Raw genomic sequence first — 12,207 nt, 5'->3', positions numbered from 1 at the left:
GGAAGCCCGGGGGAGGGAGCCGCTGACCGCCGGGGGAAGCCCGGGGGAGGGAGCCGCGTTCTGGCTGCGCACTGACACGTGTCGGGGCGCCCAGGGCAGGATGTACACGCTGCTGTCGGGCTTGTACAAGTACATGTTTCAGAAGGACGAGTACTGCATCCTGATCCTGGGCCTGGACAATGCTGGGAAGACGGTGAGTGCCCACTCCCTTGCCCGCACCTTTCCCACGGCCGGGTGGCCCCCGCTTCGGTTTTGCGCTGTCAGCTGCATGTTCACTACCCAGATGGAAGCCACATTTCACCTGAGACGACAGGATCGTCACCACCAGCTTCCTGAAGGGCAGAGTGTTGCTTTGTTTCTGTTTTTCTCTCTCAAGGAACAGGCCTGAGGAAGGATATTTGGGAAGCCAGTGTAGCCCCTACTTGATGTGTCTTCCTCTCCCTCTCTCCTCAGACCTTCCTGGAGCAGTCAAAAACCCGGTTTAACAAGAACTACAAGGGAATGAGTCTATCCAAAATCACCACCACCGTGGGTCTGAACAGTAAGGGGTCTAAACAAACAGTAAGGGGTCTAAACAAATAGCAGGCTGTGGGTTTGGGGCCTTGAGGATGCTGTGACGTTCACAGTCCAGCTGGCCCTTGGCCACAGCCCTGTCAGTCCCCTCTCAAGTCTCATTTGAGTGGCACCAGCATGGTTTGCTCCATCCCCCGGGAGAGCTGGGACTGGGTGTGTGGAGGACCAAGGGCACGAGCCTTGCCTGTTTCCTCCTCTCCCCAGTTGGCACTGTGGATGTGGGAAAGGCTCGGCTCATGTTCTGGGACTTAGGAGGGCAGGAAGAGCTGCAGTCTTTGTGGGACAAGGTAAGACTCCCTGGTCAGGACCACCCCCCCTCCAGCCCTTCAGTGCCATTTCTTTCCAGAGGGCACCCTTTGGGCCCTTCCTCAGCCACTTTCATTACCCACTTTGTCCCTGGGGGTTTCTCTCTGGTCCTGTCCCAGGTTCCCGAGTGGCTCCCTGGTTTGTCCCAGCCGAACCCTTAGCTAAAGTTGCCCCAAAAGTGGTGGTAGGGGAGTTTCCTACTTGGGAGTTCCCTGCGATGGGGCCAGTGGAGATTCCAAGGAAAGAATCACTAAACGCCAAGGCGATCAGATCAGAGCATGTATTAGGGAACTTGTTGACAGAGTGGGGCATCCTCAGGTCAGGGCACGCGTTAGGGGAACCTGTTGACAGACTGGGGCATCCTCAGGTCAGGGCACGCGTTAGGGGAACCTGTTGACAGAGTGCAGCATCCTCAGGTCAGGGCACGCGTTTGGGGAACCTGTTGACAGACTGGGGCATCCTCAGGTCAGGGCACGCGTTAGGGGAACCTGTTGACAGAGTGCAGCATCCTCAGGTGACCAGCAAAGGGAGGGGCGTGCTCACTGGTCCTGTCCGAAGCTGGGAGAGCAGGGTGTGGCGTTTAAACGAAAATTTAAGGAATTGGGTTCAGGGCTGGGGCTAATTTGTTTCAATGTTTTGAAACCTGAACATTATGTTAACAACCTAAACATCTTACAAGTGTCGGAATGTTCAAGCCCTGGCTTGGGTTTGAGCCCAAGGGAAACCTCGTTGGCCAGGTCAGAGAGGTCAGGGCAGTGTGTTTCTTTCTCAGTCAGGACAAGACAAAGTGTGGGGACCTGGGGACCCTGCACTCCCCCAAAGCGAGTGCTTCCTTTCAGCTCAGAGATCTTGCTGCTCACCACCACGACACAGAAATGGCAAAGACCAGCCAGATGTGGGGAAGGCACGACGGCTGCCTCTCCCCGATGGGGTTACCTCAGTTCTAGCTTAACATTCGTTCTTCCGTGGTCACCAGAAGACTCCTCAGGGTCCCACAGCAGCGGTCTCCTCGTTTGACGCAGGTTTTGGGCTTTTCTGAGATCCCAGTGTGGTGCCCCTCCCCCACACCCCCCAGACTACAGTTTCTCTCCTTCTCAGCCTGGGCCAGGCACTGAGTCCAGCACTGAGCAGGGCAGAGCCTGTGGCTTCCTGGGGCTCCCTGCCCTAGGCTGGCACAGTGGGTGTGGGGCGGCCCTGGTGCCTTGGCTGCCCTGATGCTTGCCAGCCGCCAGCTCTAGAGTTGAATGCCCAGGTCCTGATCTCCTTTTTGATCCCAGTTCCTCTTGCCTAGGCCCCACCGAAGTGTCCCCTCCTGCTGTGATTTCTAGCCGAGAGGTCATTTCTCCCATGGCCAAGTGATCTCTGATAGATCCTGTAGGTCCACTGTAGTCAGATGGGACAAGCTGAGTCAGAGCCTGGGTCCAGTGCCCAGCGTGCTTGGGGAGGGACAAAGATGATGATGATCTTGTCACAGGCCAGTGTCTCAGGCACAGATGCCGAGACAGGTTGAGATACAGGATGCATATTGGGGGTCAGCATCAGGAAGGCAGCGAGGATGGGAGAGGAGAGGTCGATTCAGGCAGCAGGATCCGCGGAGCTGTGGTTGGCCCAGCAGGGAGCCCTGGAGGAGAACTGGCTGTGCTGGGCCATGTCGGGCCAGGCTGGCCGGGACTTCACGCCACGGCCCGGTGGGTCTCCAGCGTGGGCTGCCCTGGGCAGGTGTGACCTGGCAGCATGGCTCTTTGCAGCCAGAGTGGGTCCCACAGAAACCAGAACGAGGCCATCCGCTGGTACAGTGTTCTCCAGCATGAAGCAAGAATACACTGGGGCCACAGACGCCTGCACTGGCCGCAGCCACAGCCTTGCATGGACCCACACTTCCACATCGGAGACGGGCTCCTCCAAGGTCCCGAGGGTCTCTCTTAAGGGGAAACTGGAAGAGGGAGACTTAAGGGGGCCACTATAGCTCATCCTTGCTGCTGGACTTAGGGCTGCATTCTTCCTTGAGTGTCCCCCCAATTCACTACCACTTCTGCTGGGGTGTGATTTCCTGGTAGTCTGAGTCCTTCTCCAGACGCCACCTTGGTGGGGCCAGTGGCTCTCTGGGTCCCCAGCTGTGGGATAGCAGCCCCGTCTCCTGCCCACCAGGGTCTCCTAGATATGAGGTGCATTTCATGCCCGTGAGGCAGCTGTGGCTCATCGTTCAGCGTGTCAGCTGAGTATGTGCTGCTCTAGTGGCTGGGACGCCTGACCCTGCTGAGCTCAGAGCTGGGAGGATCAGCAGCAGAGACCCCCCAGGAGGGACCGGAAGGGAGGTCTCTGCTCCCACCCCGGTTCCTGCATCCTGCATCCTGCATCCTCGTGCAGAGCGAAAGGGCTGTCATTGGGAATCGGCCTCGTCCTGGGGCTGGACCCCGGGCCGGCGTCCACGGGTGGCATGTGCCAGGACCTCAGCTCCTGGGTTCTTTGCTGTGACACTAGTCTCTCAGGCTGGCTGGCACTTGGCAGTTGGGGAGCTCCCATTGCTGCTGGGGAGAAACACTCAGACCCACAGTCCCTCTGATTGCTCCGCTGGGGTCAGCTGGCCAGCCAGGAGCCACGCTTGGACATTTCCCTCTTCCCCTCATTGTGGGGTACCACACAGTGACCACTGCTGTGACGCCTCCACTGGGGCATGGGGCTCTAGGTCCTGCCTGCACTCAGCCCTGAGGTGCCACTCCCGTCTCACTGCAGCCCTGCTGGGCTGTGTGCCTTGTGCCTGGTAGGTGTGATGGGTTGCTCTGACCACGTGGTCCCATGGTCCAGGACCCGGTTGCACATGAACCTTCTGCCACCCTGTTCAGAAGCCCCGGGGGCCACGTGGGGATTCTCTCACTGGGCTTGCTGCAGCCTCCACAGAGCCATCCCTCCCGCCGCAGAGGTCTCCGCCTCAGGGTCCGCCTGCTCCTGGGTGTCAGCAGCAGACAGTCTCCACACTGCAGGGTCCCCTGTGGGGCTGGTGGCCTGTGTGTGGCACCTGCCTGTAGGCCAGAGAAGTTCCTGGGGGTGTGGGGGGGCCTCGCTGCCTGCAGAACCGTGGAGGACGCCTGGCCTTGGGCTTCTTTCTCCACTGTGAGAAGTGCAGGTACACAAGCTTGTCTGGCACTGGGATGGGGTTGCCTGGTACTCCCTGCTCGGACACCTTAAGGATTTCGGAGAGTTGGGCGGCGCCTCCTGACTTCTCACGCTCTCAGGGGTATGTGTGTCTTAACACACTGACCACCAGCATGTCCTACCTGGTCAGCATCCAGTTCCAGGTCTCTGGGACCTCATGCCCAGGCAGGAGAGCTGGCACAGCCTGGAGGCAAAGTGGCAAATGTGAGCTGTTTGCTCCACGTGGACGCGGAGTTTCCTGTATTCTTTTCTGATTCCGACAGAGGTGCACTCATCTGGTCCGGGGCTCGGCACTCGTACCCGAGGCCGCAGGGTCTGTGCCCTGTCTTGCCCAGCAGTGTCGCCAGCGAGCCCAGGACTGACCAGCCCAGCCTGCAAAAGTCTTGAGTTCAGTGACTCTGGCCCTGTCCTGGCAGGGAGGGCTCGCCTCGTACATGGCGCTGGTCAGTGTTGTCATCCGCATGGCCACAATCCCTCCCCGCACGAGGTGCTGGCACGGAGCCCCACGGAGGTGCACTCCCTCGACAGGCCAGGCTGTGGTTTGTGTTCCTCCAGCCCCCAAACCCTATCTTTTTTTTGAGATAGGGTCTCTCATTCTCACCCAGGCTGGAGCACAGTGGCATGATCAGAGCTCACTACAGCCTCAACCTCCCAGGCTCAAGCCATTCTCCCACCTCAGCCTCCCAAGTAGCTAGGACTACAGGCGCACATTACCATAAGCTTTTGTAGAGACGAAGTCTCACTACATTGCCCAGGTTGGCCGTGAACTGGGCTCAGGTGATCCTCCTGCTTCTGCCCCCCAAAGTGTTGGGATAATTGTGAGCTACCATGCCTGGCCCAATCCCTGTCTTTCACCTTTTTCTCTGGCCGCCATCAGGCCAAAGGTTGCAGGCAGGTTCTTAGGAGCAGTGCCTGGGGGCACCTCCACCAGATTTCCCCACAACCCCGGAATGCATCCCAGAAGGGTCTTGCAAGCGGGAGCTGCTCTTTTGCCCATTGCTCATGTGAGCCCCCCACAGTGGCCATGACACAGGCCTGGCCCTTGGCAGGGTGGGGACTGAGCCCCAACTCCTGCTTCCTCCCAGTATTATGCAGAGTGTCACGGCGTCATCTACGTCATTGACTCCACCGATGAGGAGAGGCTGGCCGAGTCCAAGCAGGCGTTCGGTGAGTGCGGCCTGGCTGCTCTGGGAGGGGTGGATGGTGAGTGGGGGCAGGTCCAGCTTGGGCAGCTCTGTACCTGGGGCTGGCTCAGTGTCTGGTCAGAAGCGCTCCTGCCTCATAGGCAATGGGGGGCAGAGGGAGCAGCTGTCGGCGTCCACGGCTGTGGGCCCCAGGGCAGTCAGGCAGGATGCTGGGTGTGAGGTGCTGCCTCTCCTGCCCTCCCCAGAGAAGGTGGTGACCAGCGAGGCGCTGTGCGGTGTCCCTGTCTTGGTGCTGGCCAACAAGCAGGATGTGGAGGTGAGCCCCACCCCATCTCCTGCAGCAGCTTCCCAAGTCCCCAGACTCCCCCACAGCAAGGGGAGCAGTGTGTGCACCCAGACACCCCAGGCCCAGGCCCAGTGACCGCCCAGGGGCACAGAGCCATTCTCAAGGCCCGCCCTGCCCCCGGCAGCTTCCCAAGCCTGGTTCCTCTCCGGACCTGCTGCTGCCAGCCCTGGAGGTTCTCGCACCTCGAGGCAGGCACCCAGTAGGCCTCTTCCTGCCATGCCGGGCACCTCTCCCCTGAAGGCGGCCGTGTCTCAGGAGCGTACGACTGAGCTGTGGGGAGACCCAGATGAAACTCAGAGCTCAAAAAGTGATGCTGGGGCCCTGGTGGGAGTCAGCTCTGACCCTCACTTGTTCCTGCTACGCTTGGAGGGGGCATCTGTGCCAGCCCCACCCCCAGGGCAGCCCCTCAAGACCCCTCTGAGGTGCTGCTGTCCCCTGGAGCACTGGTCACACTGAATTCTTGCCGTCCTCTTGGAGTGGCTTCCACAGAAGCAGTGCAGTGTCCAGAGGGCCAGGGTGAATCTTTACTGCCCGCCTTCTCTGGGGCAGCTCTGTTGCCCCCAGCCTGTAGGGCTGGCCTCCCCCACAATCTCAGCCGACAAGAGGGCCACCTGGTGTGGGGCAGGGGTCTCCCCTCAGAGGAAAGGGGAGGGCTGCTCTTTTGAGGACTGGGCAGGTGGTTGTGAGCAGAAGTGACCGTGATTGCAGACTGCCCCCATCACCGACGCAGGGCTCCCCCCCACATCATCCCTGGCCATGTGGGCCCAACGCAGGGCTCCCACCCCTCCATTATTCCCAGCTGTATGGGCCCCTGGGACCTGCCTCCGCCACTGCCCAGGAGGCATCAACCCTTGGTGCCCCACCTCGGGCCTCATGGTGTCCCCCAGGAAGGGGATGGGGGTGGATTCCTTGCAGCTGTGTGGACGTCTAGCGTCTGTCCCAGGCACTACCAGCCACGTTCAGCCTCGGGGTGAGCGCAGGGTCCTCACCGCTGTGGCCTCTGGGAGACACTGGGACCCTCCTGGAGCTCTGCCTGTTTTTCTGGGGTGAAGGGCATATGCCCTTCTGAGAGTCCCAGGCCCACAGGCAGGACAGGGCCAGATGTGGGGGCTGCTCCTCATGGCCTTGCCTCCCCCAGACGTGCCTCTCAATCCCTGACATCAAGACGGCCTTCAGCGACTGCACCAGCAAGATCGGCAGGCGGGATTGCCTGACCCAGGCCTGCTCGGCCCTCACGGGGTGAGTGGAGCTGCACCTGCAGGGGCTTTGGGGACCAAGGCCAGCCCCCTCACACCCCCTGTCTTCACAGCAAAGGGGTGCGCGAGGGCATCGAGTGGATGGTGAAGTGTGTCGTGCGGAACGTGCACCGGCCGCCGCGGCAGAGGGACATCACGTAGGCGCGGCCGCGCTGCCGTCGGGACGGCTGGTGCCCGGTGCTGGAGGAGCGGCCTGTTGGCTGCTCGTCTGGGGGGTGGGTTTGCTTTGCTTTGGGGTTCTTCCATTTCCTTTGTTTTCTCGAAGACAAACTTTCCTCTACGTCTGGAAAAGTGTAGGCCTCGGAGGTTTTGGAGGGGAGTCTGGCCGCCCGGCTAACGCCCTCTGGCGGCAGCCTTTCCATGGGGCGCTGCGGTGGCCTTTCTGGGCCCTTTCGGGGGGGTCTGAGGGAGACCTGGTTGGGAATCGGGGCTCCAGTGCTCAGGCTGGCTTGGACTGCCTGGGGACAGCCCTGTGGGGCCTTTGGGAGATTCCGTGGCTGCATGTCCACCCCATCGAGAAGGAGGCCAGTCAGCCATGGTTGCCCTCTGGCTTGTGCCCCGTGACCCTGGAGGTGGTCTGGGGCTGATCTTGCCTTGAGGAAGACCCAGGCCATGTCCCCAAAGGCCAGCGGGGGCCCTGGATTCTGATGCAGCCTCGGGACAGAGCCGAGGAGGCCTGTGAGGGAAGACATACACTCCGCACCTGAGCCTGGCTTCGCCTCATCTTAATCCCCTGGGAGGGAGCTGATGCAAAAAAGCTGAGGGGGCCTCTGCTGGGAGTGGCTGTTTTTGTGCCCCAGCCCTGCAAGTGGGGAGTGTGTGTGGGGGTCCAGAGCCCTCTCCCAGCCAAGAGAGAACCTCCTGGAGGGGTTCTCTGGGGGGCCCTGTGTCAGTGCTGTGCAGGGCCTGCGTCCCCTGCTTGGGAGTAAGACTGATCCTGGGGCCCTCCCTGCACAGCCCCCACTGGGCCTGCCGAGGGCTCTGTTCTTCCTCAGTCTGGCTGTGGGCAGGAGCCGCCTGCCCAGTGCTGCCCAGGATGAGTGCAAAATAAAGACAGCAAGTGTGGGTCTGTCCATCCCTTCCCTCCTGGAGGGCTGAGGCTTGGCTCCTGGCTGTTGGACACGGTGACGGTGGCACTGGACTGCTCAGGGGCTGGTGGGCAGGTGAGGGGCTCCCCAGGTGGGTCTGGAGCCTGGAGAGTCCAGGCACTCCCTTCCTGCGGATGTGGGAAGGACGTGGGGGGCCTGGGAGGAGCTGCTGGGAAGGGGCATGAGTCAGGGTGGGGGTGGCACAGCAGCTGCGGGGCTGTGACTCACGGGAGTCGGGCCCTGGAAGTCCCCGCGTCATCTCCAGGGGACCCTGTGTGTGTTTTGCAGGTTGGTTCCCAGGACCTAGGGGGCGGGGCCTCCAGCCACGGGAAACTGGCCACGCAGGGGAGTGTGGCTGGGGCGGGCCCCCAGTTGCTCTGGATGCATCTGAAGGCTTCAGAGCCTGCCCCAAAGGGGAAAAGCTTCACTTCCCAGGAAGCATGGGAGGCCTGGAGGAGGTGTTTGGCAGGTCTCCTCTTGGGAAATCCCCTGAGAGTTGGGAGTGGGAGGAATTCAAAAGAGGGGGTTAGTGTGGGGCCCCGGCGACTGGGGCTGGCCTGAGCCCCGTCCTGTTCTTCGAGCAATGATACCCTCCCAGGCCTTGACCCTCCCTGAGCTTCAGGGGCCCCCGCCACGTGCCACAGTCAACGGGAGCGTAGAGGAGGCACTCCCAGTGATCCTCCCTGGGAGGGTCTGAGGTAGGGGAAGCCCCGAGCAACAGTTCTGATGGCAGCCTGAGGGATCTGGGCACACCGGGCGGCTCAGGTGTCTGCGGCTGCCCTCCCAGTAGCTGTGCAACTACAACCAGTTTTATGAAAAGGCTTTATAAAAATAAGCTTTAAGAAACCTCATTTCTTCTATTAAAAAAGCCGCTTTTAGTGCAAGTGGGGTGCCAAGGATGTCGAATAAATAAGGGGGAGAGGGGGCCAGGATCAGTGCCCAGGGAGGAAGCGCTCACGGACGCTCCGCTCCAGCCCGGGCATCCTGGCCACACGCAGTGCCTGCAGCAGCCGCACCAGAAGTGCCCCGTCCTGCGCCTCCAGGAGCTCCGTGAGCCGCTGATGCAGCTTCAGCCGCAAGGCTGCGCGGCCCGCCCTTGGTGTTGGACCCCAGCCCCCCGGGGCCTCAAGGGCCTGCAGCAGCCGCTGCAACCTCTTGATGGAGATATCCTGGAAAGCCACGAAGTCGATCACGGCACGCTTGCACTCCTCAGTTCCTGTAGTGGGTGGGGAGGCAGCAGTCCCCTCATTTCACCCATAGACACTGGTGGGGGCCTGCCGAGCACCCTGTTTTCTGGGCCCCACCCAGGGGGTTTGCAGGAGAGAAATCCCTGTACAGTGAGCCGTGCTGGAGTGAGCACTGCAAGGGTGGGGACTGGAGAAGGGGCAGGAGCCTTCAGTCAGCGCGGTGGAGCAAAGGCGTGGGGGCAGGAGTGGCCACTCGGAGTTTGGCTGGGAGAGGCAAAGGGGCCCAGGCAGGATCTTAGGGCTCCTGGGCCACTGGAAGGGGCTGGTTGGGATCTGCAGATGGACTGAACCTGACTTCGTGTTAACCACTGTGGCTTCTTAACAGTGGCTAACATCGGGCCTGTTTCCCCATGTCAGAGGGGCCAGCCACCTTGCTCTCGGGCAGTTAGGAGAGTGCTGCCCACCTTCCCAAGGCTCCCCAGGGGAGGCTCTGCCCTGGCTCGGATCCTAATCCTCAGCCACCCCTGAGGGGGCAGACTTGGTGGGGATCTAGAGGAGGGACCCCTGACCCCTCAAATCCACTGTGGCCCCTTCCCCGAGGTCAGCTGGCATGCTTTAGGCTAGATGCACGTGTAGGGGCTGGAGTGAGGGCACAAGTGGGCCTGGCCTGCAGTGCGCTACTCCCTCAGTCCTCTGGCTCACCTGGTACCCTGGTGCTGAGGGGGAAGGCAGTGCAGCTGGTGCATAGGGCGTCATGGGAGGAAGAGCCTGGCACGTTGAGGGCCAGGCCCAGGGCCGTGCAGTTACGGTGGGGCTGGCACTGCTCTGAGCTGGAGCTGCTGGCTGAGAAGGTGCCTGGGGGGCACGGCTGGCACTGTGTGTTCTGGCTGGGGGTGCCTGCAGCCGGGAGGGAAGAACAGGGTCAGGGGAACTGGTGTCCTAGCTCAGGGTGCAAGCCTGGGACCAGCAACCTGACCCCTGCCACACCTCCGACCACCACTCCTGGGGGCCCTTCCCCTCATCCGGCTCTCACCCAGGGCCATCACGCCGGTGCCAGGCGGACACGATGCATGCTCCAGGCAGAAACCAGCGTGCGCGAAGAAGCCGGTGCGGCAGCGGCAGGCGCGGTTGTGGGTGGCGTGGCAAGGCCGTGCCTCTTCCTCGCGCTCCCCACAGAGGATGTTGCAGTAGCGGCAGCGCTCCAGGTAGTTCCAGAACTGCGTGTAGTGGCGTGGAGGACACGGGCCACACGTCGTGGGGCTGTCTCGGCGGCAGGGCTGCTGCACAAAGGTGCCTGGGGGGCACTGGGCGCACACCAGCCACTCCCCCGTGTCTGTGTCCCGCCAGGGGTAAGTGGGTGCCTCTGTCGCTCCACGCATGGCCGGCACCAGCAGCAGGGTGGGCAGCGCCCACACCAGGCACAGCAGCAGCAGGCCCGGCCCCTCCAGCGCCTTCATGGTCCTTGCTGGAGCAGGGAGAGCGTGGCTCAGCGCGGACACCGGATCCTGCTGTGCCTGACCAACATGCCGCCGCCTCTGCCCACAGGCGGAGGGACTGCCCATCCCCAAGCCCATCCTGCTGCCGCCCTATATGGGCAGGGAGAGGGCCGGGCCAGCCTCACCACGCCCCATAGGAACTCCTCCCTCCCCAGGCAGCCCCCCTCACCCACCTGGTACCATCCCTCCCCACAGCTCAGTCCAAGGGTGGTTCTGTGAGGGGCTTCACCAGCCAGGGAACCGCCCTCCTCAGCACCTGGGGCAGCTCCTGACCCCGCAACCAGCCCAGGCAGCTGGTGTATTGGTGGATCCCCCCCCAGTTGCAGCTTGGCTGCAGCGGTGAGGATGAGGGCAGGGCTGAGCCCACTGTGGAGGAAGTAGTGTCACAAGGCAGGCTACGAGGGGCCTGTGCCAACTCCCTGTCTCTCCTCAACTCCCACCACCAAGCCCAGGCCACGAAGACACTGTCCGGGGCACTGCCAGCACTTTTATTAGAGAACCCTGTCGCCTGATGGAAAGTGGACACATGCCCACGGGGGTCTCCTTCCTGGTGAGGGGCTCAGCTGGGATGCCCCTGTGGCACCACTCACAGGCCAGGAGCCAGGGAAGTTCTGGGGAAGCACCTTCCCAGAGACCCACCCCAGACCCCAACGTAGCTCAGGGCTTCTCAGAGGGAGGCCCAGATCCGGTCCCACTGCAGTGGGGCAGGCAGGCAGGCATGGGCTGGCCTATTCTGTTGGGTGGTTCTTTGGCCCACCAGAGCTGGACAAGCACGTGATCAAGCCACGTCGGGTGTGCTGAGGGCCTCCGTGGGCACTCACTGGGGCTCTGGCCAGAAGACCTGCGTGACGCTCTGCTTCCTGGAGGCGGTGTGGCAGGATGGGCACGTCCTAGAGGCCTGTGAGACAACCGGCCCACTGGACGCACCTGCCAGGCGTTGCCACCAGCCCACCACCTGGGGCTATACCCCGCCCTTTCACCCTCAGCCCACCACCTGGGGCTACACCCAGCAGGAACTGTAGTGGCCAGGCACCAACCTGAAGGTGCCGTTGCCAACAGGCTTGGCAGCGCTGGAAATCACAGGCAGGGCACTGGAAGGGCACCACGTCCTCCGCCCCACAGCCCTGGCACACACAGCCTGCTGAGAGGGGCCCACTCGGAGCTCCCGCAGCCTGCTGCCCAGCGAGGTCTCTCCCAGGAGGCTCACCCCACTCAGATGCTGCAGGCCCGTGGGGAGGTCCTGGGGACTGGCTGGGCCCTGCAGCCTCACCGCCCGCCCCCACAGTCCCTGCTGGCCTCTGTCTAAGGAAGGTCGAGATCTTGCTCTGGGTCTTTCCGGGCTTCTCGGATCGTGAGGGGCCTGGAGACGGAGACTGAGTCTAAGCGGGGCCTGGGGCTTTGCTGCTTGCTCCCAGGGCTGCGTGCGGTTGGGGCACTGTCAGGAACAGCCAGGCAGGCGCCCTACCTGGTTGGGGAGCCCTGTGGGTGAGCACAGGAGGCACAGCAAGACTCTCCTCCTGGGGTCCTGGTGGCTCCATGCCCAGGGAGGGTCTGCCGGTCAGGTCTGTGCACGTCTGTGAGAAGCGCTGCTTGTGGTGTGGACGCACAAACATGCTGAACCCTGCGGGAGCTTCACTCAGACCCGGCACGACCCCCA

At 62.3% G+C, this 12,207-nt stretch overlaps 3 protein-coding genes across 6 annotated transcripts in view; 1 reads left to right on the top strand and 2 right to left on the bottom strand.

Annotated features, from left to right (window-relative positions):
• The first annotated feature begins 21 nt into the window (after positions 1 to 21).
• On the top strand, positions 22 to 8,718 carry ARFRP1 (ADP-ribosylation factor related protein 1). 4 transcript variants are annotated; one of them, XM_011992385.1, is made up of 7 exons: positions 22 to 193; positions 454 to 541; positions 778 to 860; positions 5,118 to 5,199; positions 5,423 to 5,493; positions 6,662 to 6,762; positions 6,833 to 8,718. In XM_011992385.1, the coding sequence occupies exons 1-7, from the start codon at positions 101 to 103 to the stop codon at positions 6,918 to 6,920; spliced, it is 606 nt and encodes a 201-aa protein (XP_011847775.1). In that variant the 5' UTR covers positions 22 to 100; the 3' UTR covers positions 6,921 to 8,718. The 4 variants fall into 4 exon arrangements, 3 of the variants coding, with proteins under 3 accessions (XP_011847775.1, XP_011847776.1, XP_011847777.1); XM_011992386.1 differs by having other exon boundaries at positions 23 to 193; positions 5,425 to 5,493; positions 6,610 to 6,762; positions 6,833 to 7,904; XR_001007383.1 differs by lacking the exon at positions 5,423 to 5,493 and having other exon boundaries at positions 23 to 193; positions 6,833 to 7,904.
• On the bottom strand, positions 8,676 to 11,804 carry TNFRSF6B (tumor necrosis factor receptor superfamily, member 6b, decoy). The gene is made up of 5 exons (XM_011992388.1): positions 11,758 to 11,804; positions 11,372 to 11,448; positions 10,088 to 10,519; positions 9,757 to 9,951; positions 8,676 to 9,083 (listed from the first exon to the last, which is right to left on the bottom strand). Exons 3-5 carry the CDS (start codon positions 10,509 to 10,511, stop codon positions 8,800 to 8,802), a joined length of 903 nt encoding a protein of 300 aa, XP_011847778.1. The 5' UTR covers positions 10,512 to 10,519; positions 11,372 to 11,448; positions 11,758 to 11,804; the 3' UTR covers positions 8,676 to 8,799.
• RTEL1 (regulator of telomere elongation helicase 1) overlaps positions 11,245 to 12,207 on the bottom strand; it is a 49,256-nt gene continuing 48,293 nt past the window's right edge. Inside the window, exons 33-35 of the mRNA XM_011992438.1 lie at positions 12,016 to 12,171; positions 11,588 to 11,910; positions 11,245 to 11,448 (exon numbers count right to left, since the gene is read on the bottom strand). Coding sequence (XP_011847828.1) covers positions 11,368 to 11,448; positions 11,588 to 11,910; positions 12,016 to 12,171 — 560 coding nt within the window. The 3' untranslated portion in view covers positions 11,245 to 11,367. The remainder of the gene's footprint in view (positions 11,449 to 11,587; positions 11,911 to 12,015; positions 12,172 to 12,207) is intronic.

The sequence above is a fragment of the Mandrillus leucophaeus genome, unplaced genomic scaffold, assembly GCF_000951045.1.
Source record: "Mandrillus leucophaeus isolate KB7577 unplaced genomic scaffold, Mleu.le_1.0 Scaffold41, whole genome shotgun sequence".
Taxonomy (NCBI): domain Eukaryota; kingdom Metazoa; phylum Chordata; class Mammalia; order Primates; family Cercopithecidae; genus Mandrillus; species Mandrillus leucophaeus.
The sequence above is the reverse complement of the archived record's forward strand: the minus strand, read 5'-3'. Positions and strand labels throughout refer to the sequence as shown.

Bases quoted from the DNA above. Each gene is read 5' to 3' on its own strand.
- ARFRP1 (XM_011992385.1), top strand. From the start codon at position 101: ATGTACACGCTGCTGTCGGGCTTGTACAAGTACATGTTTCAGAAGGAC. The intron at 861-5,117 runs GTAAGACTCCCT...GCTTCCTCCCAG, and splicing joins TGCAGTCTTTGTGGGACAAG to TATTATGCAGAGTGTCACGG. The intron at 5,494-6,661 runs GTGAGCCCCACC...TGCCTCCCCCAG, and splicing joins CCAACAAGCAGGATGTGGAG to ACGTGCCTCTCAATCCCTGA.
- TNFRSF6B (XM_011992388.1), bottom strand. From the start codon at position 10,511: ATGAAGGCGCTGGAGGGGCCGGGCCTGCTGCTGCTGTGCCTGGTGTGG. The intron at 9,952-10,087 runs GTGAGAGCCGGA...TCCCGGCTGCAG, and splicing joins CACCGGCGTGATGGCCCTGG to GCACCCCCAGCCAGAACACA. The intron at 9,084-9,756 runs GTGAGCCAGAGG...CACCCACTACAG, and splicing joins CCTCAGCACCAGGGTACCAG to GAACTGAGGAGTGCAAGCGT.